This window comes from Lolium rigidum, chromosome 7 (assembly GCF_022539505.1).
Source record: "Lolium rigidum isolate FL_2022 chromosome 7, APGP_CSIRO_Lrig_0.1, whole genome shotgun sequence".
In the NCBI taxonomy this organism is placed as follows: domain Eukaryota; kingdom Viridiplantae; phylum Streptophyta; class Magnoliopsida; order Poales; family Poaceae; genus Lolium; species Lolium rigidum.
The window spans coordinates 24,641,649-24,667,632 of record NC_061514.1 but is presented as its reverse complement, the minus strand read 5'-3'; the positions used below and the strand labels follow the sequence as shown (position 1 = coordinate 24,667,632).

The window sequence follows — 25,984 nt, the reverse complement described above, 5'->3', positions numbered from 1 at the left end:
ACAGGCCCTGCGCCATCTCGAAGATCTTACTGCGGTGCGGCAACTTCCGGTCCCTGGTCCCCGTCGACTCCAGGCTGCTCCGCGTGGTCCGCCCCGGCGTGTGCCTCCTCAACGGCGGCCACACGGTCCGCCAGAACAGCAACTTCTCCTTCGTCTACGCCAGCTACGTGCGCCAGAACCTCTACGTCCTCTCGGCAAGGTGCCAGTGATCGATATGATAGACCAGTCGACGTCTTGTTTTTCTTGAGTAGCAAGGGTATAGTTTCAGTTTCGTTATTAGCGTCTTCGAAGATCCAATTCAAGAGATTTTTTTAGATGAAAAGCGTCTCTTGCCTGTTCCATTTCACAGAAATGAAACCAAGTTTTACATACGTCAGTTTAAGACCCTTACAGCCTATCCTCGAGGCAAAAACGTTCACTAAAAGCAGCAAAACCAGAACTAAAAACATCACTTTAGATTAGGTCTAAGAAAGAAATGCACTCGCAAAGCTTCCTGGAACATGTTCTTTTTTTTCTCCGCTGGGCATTTTTTGCTTTCTTTTTGGATCAGGCTCTCAGCTTGACATCACCGCACGCCTCTGGGTTCCTGGACCGATCACCTTGGTGCCAATCCTCCTCCATTTCATCGCCATCCGATTTGGGGAAGTTCCAGCGCTTTCTTCTCTAGCTCCATGCACCAATCTTCTATCTTCTTCTGCCATCGCTCCTTGCACAATGACATCCATTTCCTTAGTAGACGAGCAATCCTCTGCCAGATACTCTGCATACCAGACCAGATTAGTCGACCAAAAAGGATCCAATTCAAGAGATGTCATCCTTTTTTTTTCGAATAGAGATGTCATCCGTTGCGGCGGAGATTAATTGTAGTTTCAGTTTCTCTACTACATATAGATGGTTTCAGTTTTGTTAGGCGTGGTTTATTGGTTGTGCTGGAACCTGGAATACAAGTACTACTTACACGTACGCAAACAAGGTTGATTTCTGATACGTACATTCTAGCGAGGAGCTATATATACTGTTTTCGCTGGGCACTCAATGGATGGATGCCCGCTGTATCAAATTTTTTGAAAGGGAAACTTACCATCAATTAGTTGCAATGCCCGCTGCGGTTTGTAGAGGAAATATGGCTTCATCAATTGACGAAAAGGAAATTATGAAATAGAGAATATAAAAAATGAAAGAAAATTAAAATTAAATTAAAACTGCAAAACAAAAGTAAAAAAAGAATAAAGAAAATACTACATAACAGAAAAAAAAAAAACCGGCAAAACTGTAGCACCAAACGGAGTAAAAGTCGGCTGGCTGCAACTCGCTAGTACTAAAAAAGAATACTAGCTTTTTTGGGGAGGAATAAAAAAACGAAGAAAAGGAAAGAATGAAGTAATTAACGGGGATGTAAATGGGCCGAGTACACCCGGATCTTCTTAAGGAGGCAGTGGTGCAGGCGATGGTGTGGAATGGGCTAGGCCCAGTGCCAGGCGGAAGACGCTGGAAGGGTAAAATACGTGAACCCCTATGGAAAATACAGTATTACATTTTATTTTCGTGTCTCTGCCTGAAGATGATGTGTTTCTTCGAGGTAACTCATCGCGGATAACCAAACGAAGCAGCGTATGTACGCACCACGGTCGATCCATTCCGTTAAAATGGGAATACCCTTCTGCCTCAGAGGATCTCAGTTGTCTCTTCCAATGGAACGCGGTCAAGGCAGTCACTCCGACGGTAGAACACGTGCACGTCAAACTGTTTCCCCCCCCTAATTGTGTTCTTTATCTACGAAAGACATGCTGTACAGCTGGAGTATTGTACTGTATTAGTTAACGTAATCCGAGATGTACGGGACAAGAGGCATATATACCGGGACGGAATGGACAGATTAGTAACATGCCAAGCACCGGCAGATTATAATTAACATGCACAACTCGCCTGGTTAGCAAGTTATTAATCCGATCTGCCCAAGTTGGCCTCATGCGGGTGATGCGCAGGCCAAGCCAAGGAACAACCTTTTGACATCTAGTAGTTCACTTGCTCACGAGTACTCCTTCCATCCCATCCCACAGAAGATGTTTTAATTTTGTCAAAATTTAAATGTATCTAAACACGATTTTAATTTTTTGAAGATGGCCATTTTATTACTTAACGTAATGAATCCGGTCTCTACATAGCTAGGATACACACAGCCGCACAAATATCTGTTACAAAACCACACTGAAGTTCGAAAAAGACAACAAAGTTCAAACACGATAAATGACTAGCTAGGTGGATCCAGCCGAAGATCACGCTGCCACCCATGTTGGAAAAAAATATCCCTTGCCGGGTCCTTCAACCATGAAGAAACATCCGTAAAGAGGTCCCGATGCTCTACCCGCTGCAAAGGCACCCAAGAACGGAGTATAGATGTGCACCGGTAAATGACCTGCATAAAAGAGGAAGAAATATTATTGAAAATCTTGTCATTTCTACATAGCCACAGCGACCAAATAATTGCAATCGCTCCTATCCTAATAAGACGCTTAAACCTTACATCCACACCATTGAGCCAGTTTCCAAATATATTGATAACACTATAGGGTGGGTATAAGGTACACCCTATTTGAATGGCTGACCATATAGACCTAGCAAACTTACATTGAAATAATAAGTGTTTGATAGTCTCATCGTGATGATAGAATAAACACTTTTTACTTCCATGCCAGTTGCGTTTGGCAAGATTATCCTTAGTGAGAATGACCCCACGATGAAGATACCATGCAAAGACTTTTGTTTTAAGTGGTATCCTCATCTTCCAAATTTTGAATTATTATCGACCAGAATATCAGGCTGAATAAGAGCATTGTACATGGATGCTACTGAGAATGAACCATTCTGGTAAGATTCCGTCGAAACACATCCACTCCCTGCATCAATTGAACTAACTCAAGACGCTGTAACAATTCCTTCCATGAAGTTTGTCTGGGACCGATGAGACTTCTTCTAAACGCCACATTTGGTGGGGAAGATTCCATCACCTTAGCGATAGTATCGCTTTTGTGTCGCACGATATTATACAATGTCGGATATTACTCTCGGAGCGTGGTATTACCTAACCATTTATCCTCCCAGAAACGAATTTCTGATCCATCTTTAATAGAGAAAAATCCAGATGGAAAGAAATATTTCTTTGTGTCCATAAGACCAACCCAAAAATATGAATCTCCCGGTTTCCAAAGAACCTGGGATAGAGCTTTTGAGTCAATATATTTTCTCTTGAGTAAAATACATCTACAGTCACTCAATTTGTCTCGTATTTTCAAAACGGTCACTGTACTTAGAAAAGTGAAAGATACGGTCACTAAGTAATCTCAGTTTGCTCACTACGGTCACCGCAGCTATTTAGCTACGTTTTGCGCTGATGTGGCATACGGTTAAGTAGATTGACTAGACTCCCGTGAGACCATGCACCCGCGTGAGGGTTTTTCTGGAAAATGAGCAGAAGGTAGTTCTCACGTACCCACGCACCCGCAAATTCCTAATTTTCTCCAAATCCCTAACTTCTTTCGACTCCTCTGTCCCCTCTAGTGTGCCCTGCTCGCCACCTCCGCTTCCATCCAATCGGATGCGCCGCCGCCTCCGTCCCCTTGGACGCGCCGCCGCCTCCGCCTCCGTCCCATCGGGCGCGCCACCACCTCCGTCCCATCGGACACGTCGTCGCCTCCGTCTGCTCTTCGCCGTAGTTTCCTTCATTGGTCGCCATGCCTGCATTGAGCTCGTCGTGCAGAAGGAATCGGGTTATGAGGTAGCTTCCACTAACTATTTGTCCAGATTGCAGGAAGAGAGCGAGGCGTGGATACAAAGCCGGAGCCTAAACATTGGAGTAAATCGCCTCCAGGGACGGCCAATCTTAATGTTGATGGCAGTTTCGTGCCGTCGGCAAGAAATGGTGGCTGTGGCATGGTCCTACGTGATGAGGAGGGCGACATTCTCTTCTCTGCATGCAAATTCCTGCTGAACTAGAAGCATGGAAGGAGAGCATCATGAAGATGCAGAAGAGTACGAGCGGCCGTGCATAGTGAAGATGAACATCAGTGAAGCTGTCAGTATGATCCAAGATATGGAGATGAATCGTTCCCCTGAAATGTTACTTGTTTGAGGAGATCAAGAGATCGTTGATTCAAGGCCAGCACCTGCAGCTAGTAGCTGTACCCTGTGTAATAAATTCAGTTAGTCATACTGATTGGCAAGGTGAAGAAAAGAAGATGAGGCCACTGATTGCATTGATGATGGAAAGCTAATGAAGATTGTGGTTGCTTTTCTTGGTGTATGTGATGTAATTGTCATGAAGACGCTGAGTTTTTGAACTCATCTATGTATGCTTCTGTTTGTGATTTTGAATAGAGAAGTCCTTTTTCTCTCTGCAACTATGTATATGCAACTCTAGTTTCTATCTGTACCTGTGCAACCTGAGTTGTTGTCTATAACTTTTTGAGCAACGTCTTGTCTCAGTTCGTAACAAAGCTATAAGATTTATCTACATGAATACTGTGTGGTGTGGCTCTACAGGATTTTATACTCAAAAAAAGGTCAATTAGCTTTAGCACCACTGGATGTTTAGCTCTGTATGCAAAAGCACAATCAAACTGTCACAAATAAACTGCAACAATCAAACATCACTAGATGTTTAGTCTAACACAGACATAGTTCAACTAACACTTGATGAAGTCAAGTGACACGGACATAGTTCAACTGACACTTGATGAACTCAACTGGAATGGACATAGTTCGACATAGACTTGATGAACTCAACTGCTGACACTTGATGAACTCAACTGACACGGACATACTTTAACAAACTTCACAAACTAAATGAACAGATCACCTAAACTCATCGAACATTGAAACTTTCTTTGATTTCTTTGCTGCCATTGCTTCCTTAATAGATCTACTGTCTTCATCTGCTCTCTTCTTTGCTGCTGCTTGCAGAGCTTTCTTCTCAGTAGCTGCAGCTCTCTTTGCCTCCTTCTGTCTTGCAGCTTCTTCTTTCTTTGCAGATTGTTCTTCCTTTTTCTTCTGTGCAGCCAACATCTTCTTCTGCTGTGACTCCTCTGCTTTTAGCTTGGCAATCTGCGCTTTTAGTGCTATGGCCTCTTCTTCTTTTCTAATCCTTGCTTGCATTTTTGCTTCTTTCTTCTCAGCTGCCGCATTGTTCTTAGCTTGCTTCATTGCTTCTACCTCTTTTGCCAAATCTCCCTGTCTTGGTTGTGCTGAACTGCAACCGGCCTGACTGGCTTTTTCTCGAGCAGCTACGATAAAAGATGATTCGGTCAGTGGCTCAAACTGTGGCTCCACACGAACAGGCCTCTGCAGAAATAAAGGCCCTGCACGTTAGTTGAACACACATAGGAATTTATTACATGACGACCAAACAATTACCTGAGTGATAACAGGCTCATCTTCATCAGATGAATCAGGAAGGAGCCTAACAACTTCTTTTTTCTTCTTGCTCACATATTGCTTCGGTGGCATGCCATTCTTTTTGTCATTGCAGCCACCTATGTTGTGTCCATGCCCACCACAATAGCTGCAGTGTATGATAACACCATGCCTTGACATCTTTTTTCAACATCCACATGTCTTCCCTCTCTGTTAGGACTGATAATTGGTGGCACATCAGCTATAGGGAACTCAAGGCTATCATCCCAAATATCTCCTGTAATGGTGTCATCATGGTTAAGATAAATTTTCAGAAATGGATGCCCCGAATTGACTGCTGCTATCATCTTGTCACTTTGAAAATCACCTCTGATCTCAAGTAAGCCCTTCGTGTTGACAAACCATCCTGGCAAACAAAAATAAATCTTTATCCTACCTTCAGATTCATATCCCAAATTTTCAATCAGGTTGTGTACTGAATCTGCTGACCACCGAGCCTTCTCACAATGATCATACCACACAGCACTCCCATCAACATATGCTCTGTTCTTTCCCGTACCAAGAAAATAACCGCCATGGTTCAACTGAACACTGAACTCTTTCCTACCTGTACCTATAAATAAATAAAAAGTATGACATGAATCAGTAGTGTACTCCTACATACACACATCACGGTCTGAACATCTCTATCTGAATTACGTATGACAAAATCTTCAAACAATAACAGAAAATTATCTTACGTTTTTGTTATCTGAACGTCAATATCCGAACTAGACTTTTCGCTACTGAATGAAGCGCCAACTCCATGTACTGAACTATCTCTATATGAACATTGAAACAAAACCCGTAGCAAAACCCCACCAGAAATCTGAAGGTGTAGTCCCCCAAATCGGAATAGAAACAAAAATCAACAGGATCGACTTCATCATTGTCAACACTATTCCCAAAGATTCATTATACGGACTAAACTACCCTACATTCACAGAAGAAAACTGAGGAAAAGATTAGGGTTCTTACCATACGTAGGCGGAGGGTCACCGTCCGGCCGACGAACTGGCCACATCGCTCGTCGTCGAGATAGATGTGCACGCCTTCTTCTCGGAGACGAGATCGCCAAGGGCCGATCACCGGTGCCAACTCCACAGCGATGAGTCCACCTCGCGTTTCTTTCTCTGCCCTCTGGAACGATCCGAAACTTCAGGAGAGGTTGGGTAAATACGTAAGTGTACCACTACGTTGCTCATTTTGCAAAAAGAACCCTTGCGCTGGTGCGTTGTCTCACGGGAGTCCAGTTAATCTACTCAATCGTATGCCACGTGAGCACCAAACGTAGCTAAATGGCTGCAGTGACCGTAGTGAGCAACCTGAGAGTAATCAGTGACCGTATCTTTCATTCTTCTGAGTACAGTGACCGTTTCGAAAATACGAGACAAGTTGAGTGACCATAGATGTATTTTACTCTTTTCTCTTCATGAGTGTTTGCCAGATACCCTCTTCGGTAAGTAGTTTGGATAACCATTTAGCGAGAAGTGCACTATTCTTGATCTAGAGGTCCTGCATACCAAGTTCTCCATGATCTTTAGGTCGACAAAGAACACTCCACTTAGCTAGTTGATATTTACGCTTCTCACTATCCCCTTGCCAGAAGAATCTTAAACGGATTTTAATGTATAGATACATCAAATTTTTTTAAAAAAATCGAGGCATCTTTGTGGGACAAATGGAATATAGTATATAGTGTGTAGTACCACTACATGATGGATTAATTGACTCCATGCATACAGAATAAATCAAGTAACATTTCATTGTTTATCTACCAAAATCGTCCATAAATGTGAGTTGCTCTTGTTGGTGCTATATGTATGTCACGGACAGCCACCAAATTTCGTCTCCTTATATCAAAATTTGTGGTATGAAATTTCCTACTCTAAAAAAATACCATGTGCACAAGTAACACATGTTTTGTACGGCTGTAAAAGCATGTTTGCAATTTAATCGTGTGTATGATCTTGCAGTGCTAATAAAGATGGATGGTTTTGGTGGCGTTGAGTTAGGAATTACTAAACCGAGTGTAGAAGCAATCGTGTACCTATGCACAAGTCAGAGGGGGCCACTGCCCCCTGCCCCTATATTGAACGGAAAAAAAAAACTACGAGATTTAGAAGGGAGAAATTAGAACATTTTGCCCCAGATAATGATGTTTTGTTTCCCCACCCCTCCTACTTCTACCCCCATAATGTTGGCAAGCTATGCCACAAGTAGAAGATTCATTACTTGAATTAACCCAGAACGGAGACCATAACATATCAGTTAATATTACCTCTAGCTAGCTACTCCCTCCATCCCAGAGAATAAGGCGTAAATATTTCAGCACGCCGATTAAGGAGAGATTTACAGCGACAATACTTTCCAATCCTACCCCCGATTACTCTGGTCTTTCCCATAAATATCTCTTTCAATTGCTATGCTAGTCTCCTCGTTTACCGGTAACTGCCTCACGCGCATGCACAGCAATAAAAGACACTCCCGAATACACTGCATGCAAATCCAATCAGCAACGTTCTTTTCGGGTGCTCAGTAATTGCCTGCCAAGAATACGAAGGGCTAGAGGTTTAACTGCGTGCGCGTTTTTGGAGGAGAGGTTGCCACATGAGGGGCAGTTTCGGGAGATTATCGAATAACTCGCACCTGATATGGATCGCGCCTTAAGCTATGACAAAAAAACGAAAAAAAAATTACGCCTTAAGCGTTGGAAAGGAGGGAGTAGTATTCTTTGAGAGCTTGTTTGTACGGTAGACTTGTTTTGCCCACCTGCATCATTGATGATTGAAGTATTGTATGTACTTATTTACTTTGTAGACAATACTTCATCGGCCATCAGCAGAAATGTCTTGGAGGCTTAGGATGCCCCCGCGGGTCATCCTGACCTGCAAGTCCCGCCAGCCCTTCAACATCTTGAGGAGTCGTGGATGCAGGTTATTGTTCTTCGTCTCCTTGCTTGTCGGCGTCCATTTTGAGATAAAAAAAAATCTTGAGTGGGGGGCAACAGCCCCCACCCTACCCCAGAAGTACACATAGCTCGGCTCCTGCCCATACATCAAATTGAGGAAAGAAATAAATATAGTCGTAAACAACATGTAACTATAATTTATAAAGAACACCACATTACAAACATCAACACACACTTATGAACAACAACAGTATTTTATTATAAGCAACACCCCTTACTCACAAACGGTAATTAAATTCAACTTCAAAAGCAGTTTTAAGTTAAACGAAAAATTTGCGAGAAACCTTAATAGGAAGATTTTCTTGATGTGTAGAATATTATATTTGTTGATAGGTTTTGGTCAAACTTTACTTAGATTGCCTTAGAACAACTTTAAAAAAAGTTTTGTTCATTGAAACCTCGGAGGTAGCATATTAAAACAGACTTGAATTATGCAGAAAAGCATGTTGAGGCGTGTCATTCATGTCGGTGGTATATGTCGTGGTCGAAAAAACCCATATCTCCAAGACTGACTCAAGGAGTCAATGTCTTGCTTGAATTAGCGAAACCCTAGTACGCGAGTTAAACTCCCTCGAAATACGCGTCTCCTCTTTTGACCGCAGGTTGCTTTCTCCCCTTCACTTTTCTTCATGCACCGGTCGGCTGGTATAGAGACTGGTCTCGTTTTCTTTTCCGCAAGACACATGCATGCGAGTCGCTTCCCGTCCAAAGACTGTTTTTCTTTTTCCCTTCTAAATAAATTCAGATCACACCTCCTTTTTTTTAACACCATGCGCCACCGCTCCTAATCAAGAAAAAAAATAGCGCGCTATAACAAAATAGCGTCGGCCGAAAAATACACTATTAGCGTGCTATAGCGCGCTAATAGCGCACTATAGAACGCTATAGCGCCGAAATGATGTAGCGTGGCATGTCCAGAAACGCTATAGCGTGCTATTAGCGCCGAAATAGCGCGCTATTTTTTTTCATGCTCCTAATACGGCCAACAGTAGGAGATGGGCGGCGGCGGGCTTGGTCACCAGCAGGGGCTTGATGGCGGCAACGCTCGGCCACTACTATTTTTTATTTTTTTTGTAAATACTTTATTTTTATTGTACTCACACGTGGGCTTCTGTCCATCTCAGCAAATTTGTCCTGACAAATTGGGTCCCATCTATCAGAAACCGTGTCAATTCTTGATCAATGGTCCAAGACAGCACGGGGACGTCCCCCGGTCGACGTGCCACAGCGACATGTGCCTCGCTGCTTGCAGCAGGCCTGTTCATCAACTCACAAAGCCTCGTTGGCGATGGTGCTTTTTTGGATCTTGCAACGGTGGAGGCTTGGCGTCTTTTCTTGCGTTCGTCTCGGCGGCATTGGAATTGGACGGCGGCCGCTGGCTACGGTGGTTGCAGGAAACGCTAAAGATCGTTTTGTATTTCTCGATCTTTTAGGTTTTTATCTGCAAATTCAGGATAATCATTTTATCCTGGTTTGTCTTTTAGTTTCCACATGTGTTGCTTCATGTAACTTGGTGTTCAATTAATGAAATATGTGGTTGCTCTCAAAAAAAAAAAAAAACCGTTTCTTGTTCTACTTTCCCAGCACTTTTCTGACGTGAAAAATAAATAATGTACAAACAATTAAAGATCGCTTCCCAAATCCCAAGGAGATTACTAGCACTCCCTCCTTCCAACATAGTAGTACGATAGTATCTCAACTTTATCTAATTTTAGATCTATCTAAATGTGATATAACTAAATTTTGATAAAATTAAAACATCATTTGTTGAACGGGGAGTAGTATATTTTCTGCAAAGATTTCACATACATATCACTACTTAACATTTTGATCTCCATAAAATGAGTTAATAGCATAAAACCACCACTTTTTGACCTAGATTTTAACTTTGGTAGCATTTTAAATTTCGATAGCAAAAAACAACCATATTTTTCTTCGGTTTTAGCATAAAACATTAATCGCGAATTGATCAAGAATTGACACGGTTTCTGATAGATGGGACCCAATTTGTCAGGACAAATTTGCTGAGATGGACAGAAGCCCACGTGTGAGTACAATAAAAATAAAGTATTTACAAAAAAAAGAAAAAATAGTAGTGGCCGAGCGTTGCCGCCATCAAGCCCCTGCTGGTGACCAAGCCCGCCGCCGCCCATCTCCTACTGTTGGCCGAGCCCGATGCCCGAGCTCTCGTATTCGAGTGTCGCAAAGCACCCTGCTCGCCGAAAAGTGCAGCGGCCGCGCCGCTTTGTCGCCGCCGCCCATCTCTTGCTGGTAGTCGAACCTGCCATCTTGCACCCTACTCGCCAACATTGCCAGCGTGAGACGGAGGCCTGCCTCGCCGGAGTATGGCGGCGTACTTCAGCCTCGGAGTGGGATAGAAAGTGCAAAGAGCCCCCATGTGTGGTTTTGGTAATTAATGGCAATCCCTATGGACTAATGGTTGCATTGAGTTATATGTGTAGGAGTTGTCCATAGGCAATGCTTGAACGATTAGTTGGCGTCAAGGTTGCAATACGAAGAAATGAGTGGAGTGGGGGGAGCAATCCGCAAGATCTCATCTTCATCAAGCAAGTTCAATCAAGAACGGCGTTTCATCTTGTTGCGGTCAAGATCATCATCATCATCGAGCTCAAATGCAAGACGCAAGGTTAAGATTTGCTGTTGATAGGGTTTCGTTCTCACCGGTCTCGTGGTTTAGTTGGGAGACCGGTTTATAGGGTGATGGTCGTACTATCAAGGGGCTCTCGAGTGAGTAACTCGATCGTATCGTTCGGAGTGCGGTCAAACATTTGCATCCTTTCATCATCCTTTCTTGGTTGTTATTTGTATCTTATCCATGTGGTGTTTTAGAGCTTGTGGTTATCTCCATGACAAGCTCTAGTTCATCCAAAGTGGATTCCGACTTGTTGTGTTTTTGATTTTGGAGTCTTTCTTAGTTCTCCGGGTTTAGAGGGTTCACTCTAAAAATTATAGAAAATCACCCCCCACTAGTTTCCATATTTTCCAACAAAATTAGTTTCATCTCATTTGGATTTTCCAATCTCAAGTTATTTGCATTTTAAGTTTAAGTTTTAAAAAAAGGAGGAATCGTTGTTTTTCGGCCGGTACTACCGCCCGCGCTACCGGGCTCACTACCGCCCAGCAAGCCCAGCTCCCAGTAACCCCCTGGCCTCCTTATTTCCTTTTTCCGGTACCAGGCCCGGAGGCTCCGCCCGGCCCAAGCCGGAGGTACCGGCCGGCCCTGGCCGGAGGTACCGGCCTCCGCACGCGCCTCGCTCGCCTGGCCGCACGCCGCTCGCTCACCCGCGTGGGGCCCTCTCCGCGTCGACCCGCTCGCCACGTTGGCTCGATGTCCCCACACGCCCCGCATCGCTGACTGCTGGCGTGTAGTTGACGTGGGAGTTAGAAATCTTTGTGGTGTAACTTTTCTTCAGGTCCCCGGCAACGGCGCCAGAAAATAGTCTTGATGCGCGTAGATGACACGTCCGTTGGGAACCCCAAGAGGAAGGTGTGATGCGCACAGCAGCAAGTTTTCCCTCAGTAAGAAACCAAGGTTATCGAACCAGTAGGAGCCAAGAAGCACGTTGAAGGTTGATGGCGGCGGAGTGTAGTGCGGCGCAACACCAGGGGTTCCGGCGCCAACGTGGAACCTGCACAACACAATCACAGAACTTTGCCCCAACGTAACAGCGAGGTTGCCAATCTCGCCGGCTTGCTGAAAACAAAGGATTAGATGTATAGTGTGAATGACGATGTTTGTTTGCGAAGAACAGTAAAGAACAATTGCAGCAGTTTGTATTTCAGATGTAAAGAATAGGACCGGGGTCCACAGTTCACTAGCGGTGTCTCTCCCATAAGATAGCAGATGTTGGGTGAACAAATTACAGTTGGGCAATTGAAAAATAAAGAAGGCATAACAATGCACATACATATATCATGATGAGTACTATGAGATTCAATCGGGGCATTACGACAAAGTACATAGACCGCTATCCAAGCATGCATCTATGCCTAAAAAGTCCACCTTCAGGTTATCATCCGAACCCCCTCCGGTATTAAGTTGTAAACAACGAGACAATTGCATTAAGTATGGTGCGTAATGTAATCAACACAAATATCCTTAGACAAAGCATCGATGTTTCATCCCTAGTGGCAACAAGACATCCACAACCTTAGAACTTTCCGTCATCGTCCCGCATTTAATGGAGGCATGAACCCACTATCGAGCATAAATACTCCCTCTTGGAGTCACAAGTATCAACTTGGCCAGAGCCTCTACTAGCAACGGAGAGCATGCAAGAACATAAATAACATATATGATAGATTGATAATCAACTTGACATAGTATTCAATATTCATCGGATCCCAACAAACACAACATGAAGGATTACAAATAGATGATCTTGATCATGATAGGCAGCTCACAAGATCTAACATGATAGCACAATGGGGAGAAGACGACCATCTAGCTACTGCTATGGACTCATAGTCCAGGGGTGAACTACTCACACATCGATCCGGAGGCGATCATGGCGATGAAGAGACCTCCGGGAGATGATTCCCCTCACCGGCAGGGTGCCGGAGGCGATCTCCTGAATCCCCCGAGATGGGATTGGCGGCAGCGGCGTCTCTGGAAGGTTTTCCGTATCGTGGCTCTCGGTACTGGGGGTTTCGCGACGGAGGCTTTAAGTAGGCGGAAGGGCGGAGTCGGGAGAGTCACGGGGGCCCCACACGCTAGGACCGCGCGGGCCCCCTCTAGGCCGCGCCCCCTTGTGTGGCGGCGCCCCGTGGCCCCACTTCGTCTCCCCTCCGGTCTTCTGGAAGCTTCGTGGAAAAATAGGCCCCTGGGCGTTGATTTCGTCTAATTCCGAGAATATTTCCTTACTAGGATTTCTGAAACCAAAAACAGCAGAAAACAACGAATCGGCTCTTCGGCATCTCGTCAATAGGTTAGTGCCGGAAAATGCATAAATATGACATATAATGTGTATAAAACATGTGAGTATCATCATAAAAGTAGCATGGAACATAAGAAATTATAGATACGTTTGGGACGTATCACTGACCCCGCGCACATGCGCCCGCCCGCGCGTGGAGCGGTGCCCCCCGATCCCCTTGCTCCATCGCCCGTTGACTGGCCACTGCAGGTTTGGTGGGCTGGGCGGTACTACCGGCCCAAGCCGGATCTCTTGCCCCAACGGGCAGATATTTAGGACCCCTATTTTAGCCTTCTTTTTTGGCTCTCTCTTTTAGCACTTCTTCTTCCCCACTCAGCTCTCTCACTCTTTAGCTCTCCTCCATTGTTGATTTCCTAAGAGCTTGCTATCTTTCTCCCTCTCCAATGCTTCTTGCATCATTTTGAGAGAGAGATAGGTGAGATCTAGATCCACATTTTGACCAAACAAAATCTCCTCTTGGTGGGGAATTTCTTGGGATCTAGATCTTGGATAATTTAGGGTTCTTCTTATTGTGTTCTTCCTCCTTTATTTTCCCAATAGATTTAGTAGCTTTGTTGGAATTTGAGAGTCAAGGATTTGGGCATCTTTGTGGTGTTCTTGCCATTACATTTGGTGCATCGGTTTGACTTCTCCGCGGTGATACGTGGAGGTGAAAATCCGTGAGATATTCACTTCGGGAGCTTGTTCCTCTTGGGTCTTTGGACCCTAGATGGCTTAGTGGTATTTGTGGTCTTTGTGGTGTTCTTGGAGACTCTAATTAAGTTGTGGAGATTCTTCAAGGGCAAGGCCTTTGTGGCGATTTATTGGGAGCCTCCAATTAAGTTGTGGAGATAGCCCCAAGCTTTGTGCGGGTTCGGTGACCACCCTAAGGTTCCATAGTGGATCGAGGACATCCCTTTTGGTGGGAATTCTCGAGGAGAATACGGTGGCCTTCGAGCATTTGGAGTGACTTGTCCTCCAGACCGCTCCAACGGAGAGTAGCACTCGCAAGAGTGTGAACTTCGGAACACATCGTTGTCTCCGCGTCACTTCGGTTATTACTATACCCGAGCTCTTTACTTATGCACTTTACTTTGTGATAGGCTTCGTGCTTGAAGTTATATATCTTGCTATCACATAGTTGCTTGAATTGCTTAGCATAAGTTGTTGGTGCACATAGGTGAACCCTAGTTATATAGGTTTTGTGCTTGACAAATTAAACGCTAGTTTTATTCCGTATTTGTTAAGCCATATTCGCAAAAAGTTGTAAACCGCCTAGTACTTTCAATTCGATGACCTCTAGTACTCCAAAGTTTCATTGGGAATGGGGAGGGAGCGAGATGGGTTGACTTTTGGGATATTTTAATTTATTTTTATTTTTCTAGAATATTTTACCTTTTTAATAAGGCTAGCAAGTGGGATAATTTCACATTACTCACTCAAACAGGTGCCCACCAGTCAGAAATGGTGTCAATTCATGCTCAATTCTCCTATGGTGTTGTATGAGAAAATCGGGCAAAAATATGGTGGTTTTTTCTCCAAGAAATGTAAGGTGGTACCAAAGTTAAAATTTTGCCCGAAAAGTGGTGTTTTTTTGTCCGGAAAATGTGAAGTGGCAGCAAACCAAACTTGCATGGCAGGGCTCCATTAACAAGGTAGTCAGGTTTCATTTTAACCTGGGATTCATTAACCATAGCTCTTATGACATGCTTAATAACATGATCATGGTGCCACATGCATGCGCTTCCATCCATGCATGAATGTGTGCTTTGTGAAAGCTAATCTTTCATTGTTATTTTATTTCAAAAACAAGGTTGAGACTAGTCACAATGGGAAGTATCATACGCTATTATCATGCACATGATACTAGTTTATGATACTAGCCCACAATGTATAGCAGTATCATAGTATCATCATATTTAATATTTTATAGAATCTCAATGCAAATTTGTGTATACATAATGTGTTTGCCATTAAGTTTTCTAATTTTACGTGCTATGATGCGGTATCATATTACTCCATATGATACCACTCTCTTCTATACCTTATTAATTGGTGTGCCACATCAATTTTTTTGCCAACATACCATACATGATACTACTTATGATACTCCTATTGTGGCTAGTCGTCATGGCATCTATATTGAAAGGATGCATATAACTTATGATTTTATCTATTCATCCTGGTCTTTTTATAACGTGAAATCTAAATAAATCGACAAAAGATTGTTTCCCAAGAAGAAGTAGAGTTGTAGTTTAAGTTTTACTCAGCTAACATGGCAGGACTCGATTAACTATACCAAGCATGCATATGCAGCTCGGCTAACATGGCAGGACTCGATTAACTAAAGCTAGCCGAGGAACTAATTGACCATAGCACTCTGGTGAGATTCCGAAGAACATAATCATTGGTCCACATGTCACGCCCCTCCATCCACGCGCGAATGTCTGCTTTCTGGCGAAGGCTAATCTCCCGTCATCATCAATCATAAAAGAACATGAAGCAGGGTGTACGTCCCGTGAGTGTAGGTCTGTAAACATATAGGATAATTTTCGTAGTTCTGAATCCGTCTCGAGGTATTCTTATTTGATTTTTAAAATTCGACGGACATGGATATCAAATTTCGAAGGGCATCTCATAAGGGCGTATACAATATCGCATAGCAAATATATAGCATGCAGATATAGATTATTCAAAAATAAAATAGCATTATCCGAATATTTCAAACCAAATAATCTGATTTTCGAGCAAAAGCAAACGCCACTCGCAGAGTTAGTAGTTATTGAGTTAACAAGTATATTTGGCATGCATGGTAAGCTCTAAGTTTGTACCACGATAAAATGATGATTCAACTGTATTTAGTTTATATTTATACCATCTCGCAAATGCTTAGGTATTAGCCTGAACTATGTCTTCACCATGTTCTTAACTAATTGGCTCAAGCAAGCATAGAAGTTCAAATCCCTCTCAAAATTTTCTAGTATTCTTTTTTTTGCGAACCATATGTATAAACCCTCAGCACTAGGAACATAAGCACATCCTACCCTATTAGCACCTCCAAGAGAATGAGTTGAGCAAACTGATGCATCAGGTTTTGAGATTGATGAAAGTATTTATCCAACTATTTTGTTTCCGGTTCGAAATCGACCGCTTCTAATTCGAATCCAGGGTCCAAAATATAGCCGCATTTGCTCCAGACCTGAGAAAAACTATAATAAAGAATATGGTATAAGCATATTCCGATTCTATTCGATCCGATCATTTATACTCCTATGTGAGAGGAAGAGCAGCATGGCCGGCCATGATCTCTCGCACAAGTTAGCAGAACTGCCACTGTTCCCCAGTCGTAGTAAGTAGTACCGGCGAGGAATGAAGCTTGAAGCCAGACATGACACAAAACCGCGTCACAGCTAGCTTGCTATTAATCGCTCGCACCGTGTCCATTTTTGTACCGCTCGCTACAAAACAAGGAAGCCGGGTCGCTGTTAATGGCGTGTGCCCTGTCGGTTTAGCAAGTGCCAATTATGGCGGATGGGTTAATTTGGCGCGTAGAGTGTATGGACTAATCCATGAGGTGTCGATTTTGTACCGTCATTGAAGGAACAAATGGGCTAAATGTAAGATATTAAGATATGTTAGTAAAGATATTTAAATAATAGGATTTAATTATATATTTAAAATTAGACAAATTTAAGAAAAAAATTATGGAACGGGAAGTATATAAACAACAACACATTATAAAAGTAAGGCATACTTATTGATGTTGGCACGCCCCTTCGGGTGTTCGTCATTGGTATACCTGGTGCAGCATAGCAGGATGCCCTGCTAAGGATCAAGAAGCCCAAGATAAATTAGCGACTATGAAGCGCTCAAGGCTCATGTTCCTAATGTGCGAAACAAGGACATGCCAAAGATATAGAATCCTACGGTTCATATCCACTTGTAGCCGACCCAGACATGGTACCCGAGACCTAGCCTTATATATAAAAGCTATGAGGGGTCGTCGAGGAGGACAATCAATCTAGTATCTAGAACACCATAGCCATCAGGACGACTTTGTAACCATCATCATCAATCAAGAACATACAAGCATGAAGTGGGGTCAAACCCTTCGGGGGTATAGTGTCTCCTCTTTGTTTGTGAGCCGACGAACTCGCCAGTGCACCGTCTTCCCTTAAACCTAAGTCCATCAACCAAAGACATTGTCGTAGCATCACTTATGGAAAAAATATTATAAATAGCAGCACCTACATACACAAACACCAACACATCAACACATCTTGGCAGTCATGGGTTCAGATGTGAAGCCATCCTACCTTATGGGACAATCCTAACTAACCTACCTGTGCCTTCGAGACGGGAAGCGTGAGCTTCGGCCTAGCTACGTGAACCCGTGATTGCTGGGCAAACTAAGTGTATCAGAATATTACGAATGCCACACTTGTCAAAGTTTAGATATGTACGCGGGCACTCCTAATGGAATGCGGGTGTAACGGATACACATTGCCCTAGACCCAATCGACGAAAAGAATAAGAGGATATCCCGAGTGTCCAAATTCATATGTATCTGGACACTAGACAAACCATGCAGACATAAGATAGTACTATACTAGAAAAGTAAAGGAAATAAGAAGTGGAAAGTAAAGGAAAGAAGAGGTGGGCATGAGCAATGGTGACATCCATAACTAGTTGCTCAATGTAAAAAGGATGTCAGAAGTAACATGGTGAATTTTACCTCTACAATAAAGATAAGAGGCCTCACAAATATGACACGATGTATTTTTTTTCTTTAAAAAAAACCATGTTTTTAAGTTTAAGATACTGCTTTCTGAAGAGGAGGTTACCTCCTTATCCGAACCTACTTTAGATCACCCGAACTTAGCTAAAGGTGCGAGGCAGTACCTATAGAACAGTGTGCGTTGGGTATGCTCTTAGAGCATTTCCGAAAAAGGATGAAGTATCTTCTTTCGCTACCGGCAAGAAAAGAAGTAAAGAAAAGAAGAGGTGGGAGATGAATTAGAGGCGTGGGAGGCGGGGAGGGTCGGGTCGGGTGGTTGCGGAGCTACAAGTGCTGGTCACGCACATGGTGTGATGATCGACCGAGCGAGTGAATGAAAGCACGTAATGCAGCGGAGGACATGGTGGCGGGCGGGCGGCCGGGGAAAGAAGAAGAAACACCAGCATGTAAAGAGAAGATGATTGTACTACGAGAAGCAGAGGAATCAACACAAATCGCGGCCTGATTTGTACTGCTCGCACGTACGTACCATGTCCATCTGGCCCTGCTAGGATCGGATTCGGATCCCGCCGATTGTTCCGGCCAAAGAGCGAATCAGCGACGTGGCAGACCAAATCCGCAGAGGGTAATTACGGGCAAGTAGATTGCGGATTTTTCGGAATTTAGGGATTTTCACACGGTAATAAATCTGGCTGGGCTGGAACTGGGATGTGATCTGCAGCTGGTGGTCTCGATTGATTACCTTCCGACACCGGTACGATTTGCGATCTCCGGCAAGCAAGCAGTGATTGATTACGTACTACTACGGATTGTACCCATTGATCACACACGGATCTTCTCCATTTATTATCAGCACCGCAGTAATTACCGCCTGCATTACGTACCGTATAGTTGGAGAGAAGATGGGACCGGCACCCTTTCCATTTTATTTACCTCGTCCGCCAAAGCCAAACTTTGCCAAATTTCAATACTGTCTGCTAAATATTTGGTTAAACTTTGCAGAGTCTCTTTATAAAACGTGGACGAAACCCAGAACGCAAACTATCGTTAACGGAGGGAGCACACGCACGCAGCATCATGGTAGCCAGGTAGGTATTCCCATCTTCTGGTTTAGCGATCCACGAAGCATGGCCGCATGGGTACCAAGCACATGGTTAAGTGAGTAAGCTAGAAGTAGGCAGCGTGGCAGTCCAGTCAGGACTGGAGTAGCATCACCGACACTGGCGGCGACATGAAACTTTATGTCTGTCTGTCTACCTGTCAAATGTGTGGCCATCCCTTCCCGCCCCGTCGGCAGCAGGGAGGACCGATCCTGCCGCTTTTTCTGTGTCCTTTGCCGGTCTGCCCCGACTGCCGAGTTCATCGAGCAATCACCCTCGTACGTCTTTGTTTTTCCCTCAATCGGGACCTAATTTTTTGGAGTAACACAAATTAGCAGCGTGCGCACCGCTCCAGTAAAAATGACTTTGACCACACACGAAAAGAGAGAGAGAGAGGGAGAGTATCAGCAACGGCACGAGCCTGAAAAAAAGGAAGAAACATGTGATGAATTAACAACAACAAAAAGTAACCGAGGAGAGGAACAAAAGTAGGAGCGATGTGACTAAAATAAAACTAAAAAGCGACGTGACTGTAAATAAGTTTCTAAAAAATTACTAGGGCATTTTTGGCAGTCCGGCACAAACGGACGCAAAGTGACTGTTTCCAACCTTCCATCGACGTGGCAGGCAATGGGGAAATCTTAGTGAAGCTGCCCGGCGTAAACTGACCGGCAATTTGGGTCACGAATGCGGACACGACACGAACGTAGCGAGTGACCGCGGTCTCCACCGTCTAGCACAACTCTCCTCCACCGCCTTCCCTCTCCACCTACCACACAAAAGCAACACGACCTCTTCCCTGGGCAATGGATGGCGGCACACGAAGCCGAAGAACGACCACGGGGCTAGGTCAACGGCGGCTAAAAAGAAGAAGAAGCCGTACATCCACGTCCCCATCACTGTTAGTGTGGCCCGGCTCCTGTTCCTGGAGAGCACACAATGTGCTCTTGGGTGGAACGATGTGTTCACCTCCCCAGTGGTTGCATACTGAGGCACCGTAGAATTGCCATGCCACCGGTGCCGTGATTGCCCGACGTCAGGCCCTTCTCCCGCAAGACTTCCTCACCGACCCCATACGACATGACCTCGCCGTTTTGGGACTCGTTTAGCCACTTCGAGTGGGATCCGAGGTGCCGAGTGTGGTTCCTCGACAACGACGAGTACAACCACCTCGAGTGGGACTACCTCGACTACCCCGCGTAGAAAATCAAGGAGGAGGGTAAGGTGGACAGCCCCTCCTCATACCGGAAGAAGGATGTGATGATGCTAGCCATAAAGCCGTGCTATGCCGCGATGGTCATGCCTCCCGGCCTGTCAGATGAGGAGGCCCTGCGGGTGGCAATGGAGGCCTCGCGCGACTGGCAGTGGGCGATACGTGGGTTCGTGGACCTGATATAGGATGGAGAGGTGCAGAATATGGTTGGTGTTGGGCCCGTTTTATTTTTCATTTGTTATATGTCTTTTCAATCTATATACGTTATGGTTTTCTAAGAATGAAAATAGCAGAAAAAAATGCCTCGGGCCGTTGGGACTAGCCCCAATTGAGACAGACAGTACACATGCAGCAATCAGTTTTAGTATCTGACCCGACGCAAATAAATCGAAACGAACACAAATCGTTTGAAAATATGTGGAGCCAATAGAGAAGCCCTTAAACAATGAAGTGGAAAATCGAAATGGAAAATACTAAAGTTGCTATCGGGTGAGACAAAAAGGAGAAACTAGTCAAGCGCACTCGGGACTGCCAGGCAGGCAGGCAGGAAGGCATATGCCACGCCCCCAACCCCAACAACACACACACATGACACATGACATTCTCCGGTGACTGTGGGCGACAAACGTTTTACTCGTAGCAAAACCAGTAGGAAATCCCACCGCTTATCTCCACCACCACACCGCGGCCACCTCACCTTCCTTCCTCCACACCCCAAACCCAAACGGAAATCCCTTCCGGCGACGCCATCGCCACCGCCACCGCCCCGCCAATGCGCCCCAAACCCCTCCTCTCTTAGCCATGGCCGTCCCACCCCCCTTCCTCCTCCTCATCCCCCTCCTCGCCGCCGCCGCCGCCATCGCCCTCCCCGCCGCCACCGCCGCCACCATCGACCCGGGCGACCTCGCCGTCCTCAACGACCTGCGCCGCTCCCTCACCAACGCCGACACGCTCGCCTGGCCCAAAGCCACCGACCCCTGCGGCTCCCCAGGCTGGCCGCACGTCTCCTGCGACCGCGCCGGCCGGGTCAACAACCTCGACCTCAAGAACGCCAACCTCGCCGGAACCCTCCCCGCCTCCTTCCCGACCCTCACCGCGCTCCAGGACCTCAGCCTCCAGAACAACGCCCTCTCCGGCTCCCTCCCCTCCTTCTCCGGCATGGCCTCCCTCCGCCACGCCTACCTCAACGGCAACGACTTCACCTCCATCCCATCCGACTTCTTCTCCAACCTCGCCGACCTCGAGGAGATCTGCCTCGACGACAACCCGCGCCTCAACGCGTCCACGGGCGGCTGGCGCATCCCCGCAACCCTCCCCACCTCCGCCCCGCAGCTCCGCGTCCTCCGCCTCGACAACTGCAGCCTGGTCGGCCCCATCCCGCCGTCCCTCGGCGCCATGACCGCGCTCCAGTCCCTCATGCTCGCCTACAACAACCTCACCGGCGCCATCCCGCCCACCTTCGCCTCCTCCGCCATCCAGACCCTCTGGCTCAACAACCAGCGCGGCGACGCCGACCGCCTCTCGGGCCCGCTCGCCTTCCTCGCCGGCATGTCCCGCCTCCAGCAGGCCTGGCTGCACGGGAACCACTTCTCGGGCCCCATCCCCGACGCCATCGCAAACCTCACCCAGCTCACGCAGCTCTGGCTCAACGGCAACCGCCTCGTCGGCCTCGTGCCGCCCGCCCTCCTCTCCCTCCCACTCCTCCACGACCTCAAACTCGACGACAACCTCCTCGTCGGCCCGGCCCCCGCCCTGCTCTTCCCCGGCGCCAACGTCACCTTCTCCCACAACGGCTTCTGCGGCGCGTCATGCGCGCCCGAGGTCACGGCCCTGCTCTCCTTCCTCGCCGGCGTATCCTACCCGCAGCGGCTCGCCGAGTCCTGGGCCGGCAACGACCCCTGCAGGGACTGGCTCGGCGTCTCCTGCTACCAGGGCAAGGTCACCCTGCTCAACCTCCCCGGGTACGGCCTCAACGGCACCGTCAGCGCCAGCCTCGGGAACCTCTCCGCGCTCTCCGACGTCAGGCTCAACGCCAACAACCTCACCGGCCGCGTCCCGGACAGCCTCGCCGGCCTCAAGTCCCTCAGGAAGCTCGATCTCTCCACCAACGACCTCACCGGCCCGCTCCCGGCCTTCAGCCACGACGTCACTGTCAATGTCGACGGCAATCCCAGCTTCAACGGCCCGGCGCCTGGCTCACCTGCCCATCGGTCGCCGACGCCTCCCAGCACGCCAGCTGACTCTCCCAGCAACGACAACACCACCAGCAACAAGAAGAGATCAGCCCTGGTGCTGGCAGTCACCATCCCGGTGGCGATCACCGTGCTGGCCCTCGTCTCGCTGGGCGCCGTGCTGCTCTTCCGCAAGAAGAGCAGCAACGGCGCCGTCCAGCCGCAGGCGTCCTCCGTGGTCGTCCACCCGCGCGACGGCTCCGGCCCGGACAACCTCGTCAAGGTCGCCATGGCCAGCAGCGACAGCTTCGGCGGCACGTCCAGCGGGACCAGCAGCCGCGACAGCGACATCCACATGATCGAGGCGCGCAGCTTCGTCATCGCCGTGCAGGTCCTCCGCAGCGCCACCAAGAACTTCGCGCAGGACAACGTGCTCGGCCGCGGCGGCTTCGGGGTCGTCTACAAGGGGGTGCTGCACGACGGCACCATGATCGCCGTCAAGCGGATGGAGTCCTCCGTCATCAGCAACAAGGCCCTCGACGAGTTCCAGGCGGAGATCGCCATCCTCACCAAGGTCCGGCACCGCAACCTCGTGTCCATACTCGGCTACGCCATCGAAGGGAACGAGAGGCTGCTCGTCTACGAGCACATGTCCAACGGAGCGCTCAGCAAGCATCTCTTCCAGTGGAAGGTGCACGGCCTGGAGCCCCTGTCCTGGAAGAAGAGGCTCAACATCGCGCTGGACGTCGCCCGCGGGATGGAGTACCTTCACACCCTCGCGCAGCAGTGCTACATCCACAGGGATCTCAAGCCGGCCAACATTCTCCTCGGCGACGATTTCCGAGCAAAGGTGTCCGACTTTGGGCTGCTTAAATCTGCGCCGGACGGGAACTTCTCCGTCGCAACCAGACTCGCCGGAACTTTTGGTTACTTGGCGCCTGAATATGCTGGTATGGCTGCCTTTTTCCTTCACCTCCTTCTGTTCATTGTAGTTCTAACTGTCATGCATGAATTGCCATTATCAGATAACTAGTAGACAATGTACATTTTGAATTGTCGCCCTGATTTATTGACTATACACTTTTCCTGAATTATTAGTTGAAAGCCTACCTTGCTGCCCAAATAACCTCGAATTGAACTGATTCGATAATGACATTAGAAATTTGTGCTGAACTAGTGCTTCTAGTTGAAAACCCTGTGACCGCTAGCTTGTAGTTTATTATCAAAGTTTATACGCTGACCCTCGTATCAATAGAACATGTAGCTCTGTCCAATATTGCGAAGTTTGAACAAACTTTTGATGCAGCAAATTATAGCTACCATTTGATGGAAAAAAAACCACTAGTATTTGTCATTTTCATGTTATTTATGTCATCATGCTTCCTGAACGTGTGGTTGAAGAGTTGTTCACATTGATTTCGTAATGGCATTGGAATTTGGGATGAACTTGTAATTGTTAAACCCTGTGACCACTAGCTTGCAGTTTATTGTCGAAGTTTATACACTGACTCTGGTATCAATAGAGCATTTAGCTTTGTCCAATATTGTGAAGTTTGAACCAACTTTTGATGCAGCAAACTACAGCTACCATCTGATGAAAAAATTACTAGTATTTGTCCTTTTCATGTTAGTTATTATCATGCTTCCTGAACGTGTGGTTGACAAGTTGTTGCACACTGATTTGATAATGGTATATTGGAATTTGGGGCGAACTAGTAATTGGTAAACCCTGTGATCACTAGCTTGCAATTTATTATTACCTAAGTGTATCAACTGATTCTTGTATCAATAGAACAAGTAGCTTTGTCCAATATTGTCAAGTTTGAACCACCTTGTGACTACCATTTGATGAAAACTTATGAGTAGTATTTACGATTTTGCTATATCTCAGTCAACTGATCCGAGTTGCACATTTTTTTGAACTGCAGTTGCACTTTTCTGAGGTGACTGAGACTTAAGAAAATCTCAGTCGACTGAGACATAGGCACACCCTAGTATTTATCCTTTTTCTTTTGAGTTCTGTTATATTATGATCCCTGAATATGTGGTTGATAAGTTGTTGCACCTGATGTGCAGTGACTGGGAAAATCACGACAAAAGCAGACGTTTTCAGCTTCGGTGTAGTGCTGATGGAGCTGATAACCGGAATGACCGCCATCGACGAGAGACGCATCGACGAGGAAACCCGGTACCTGGCCTCCTGGTTCTGCCAGATAAGGAAGGATGAAGAGAAGTTCAGGGCAGCCATCGACCCCTCCCTGGTCCTCACCGACGAGATTCTCGAGAGCATCTCGGTGATTGCAGACCTAGCCGGGCACTGCACGTCCCGGGAGCCCTTGCAGCGGCCGGACATGGGGCACGCGGTGACGGTGCTCGTCCCGATGGTGGAGAAGTGGAAGCCGTCGAACAACGAAGCCGAAGATTACATGGGCATCGACCTGCACCTGCCCCTGCTCCAGATGGTGAAGGGGTGGCAGGAGTCGGAGGCGAGCATGACGGACGGGGACAGCATCCTCAGCCGCCTCGACGACAGCAAGGGCAGCATCCCCGCCCGGCCCGCCGGGTTCGCGGAGTCCTTCACCTCGGCCGATGGCCGGTGAAGCGTCTCATCATCATCATCGTGTCTGCAAAGAAAAATAAGTACATTGCCTGTCTCTCCTGGACCCTCTCCCCTCAGTTTTCGCTCGCAGTGTTCTTGTAGGTAAAAGAGTCGTCCGTCCGTCGTCCATGTGCTTCCTTCTGTAGATATACATCTCAGTTTTTTTTTTCCTGCCGGGTAGGATGGATTTGGCTTTTTCGTTGGTTGGTTATTCCAGTCTTGGGACTGAAGCTTCTGGCTTTACCTAGCAGTCATCATCAAATGAAATGGTATAAATGTTTCTTTAAATCCATGTACCTGGAATTTCTTTTCGCAATGGCATCTGGTTCCTGATGCTGCAAGGAGAGGGGGACAGCACCAGTGATCCGTATCATGATTCATGAGGCTTGTACTGTTGGAGGAGCAATTGGTACCAGTCCAGGCTTGCATTTTGGCTCCTTTCCTGAGCTCCACACACAACACACACTCACTCACTATTGATTTCTCATGAGCCCATACCATATACTAATACTCCAATCATGATTGCTTTAGATGCACAAAACAAATCTACCATACATGCAGCCAAACCCTGCAAGAATACTAGTTCAGTTATGTGACAAGTGGGTGTTTGAAAATGCCAGTTGTTGTGAAAGTGATAGCACTGATGCTAGCTTAGCTGTGATTCACTTGTTTTACTGGAGTACTATGGTGGTATAAACTAGTGGTAATGCATGAGTGTATTTTCTTGGCCTGACAGTGACCCCAGTGATGCAAGAGAGTGACTGTAATTACATGCTCCGGTGATTGGTGTTGTCACTGTTGAGGCAT

At 46.5% G+C, this 25,984-nt stretch overlaps 1 protein-coding gene across 1 annotated transcript; it reads left to right on the top strand.

Annotated features, from left to right (window-relative positions):
- The first annotated feature begins 21,290 nt into the window (after positions 1–21,290).
- On the top strand, positions 21,291–25,539 carry LOC124678431 (receptor-like kinase TMK3). The gene is made up of 2 exons (XM_047214324.1): positions 21,291–23,528; positions 24,655–25,539. The coding sequence occupies exons 1-2, from the start codon at positions 21,566–21,568 to the stop codon at positions 25,176–25,178; spliced, it is 2,487 nt and encodes an 828-aa protein (XP_047070280.1). The 5' UTR covers positions 21,291–21,565; the 3' UTR covers positions 25,179–25,539.
- Positions 25,540–25,984: the final 445 nt, after the last annotated feature.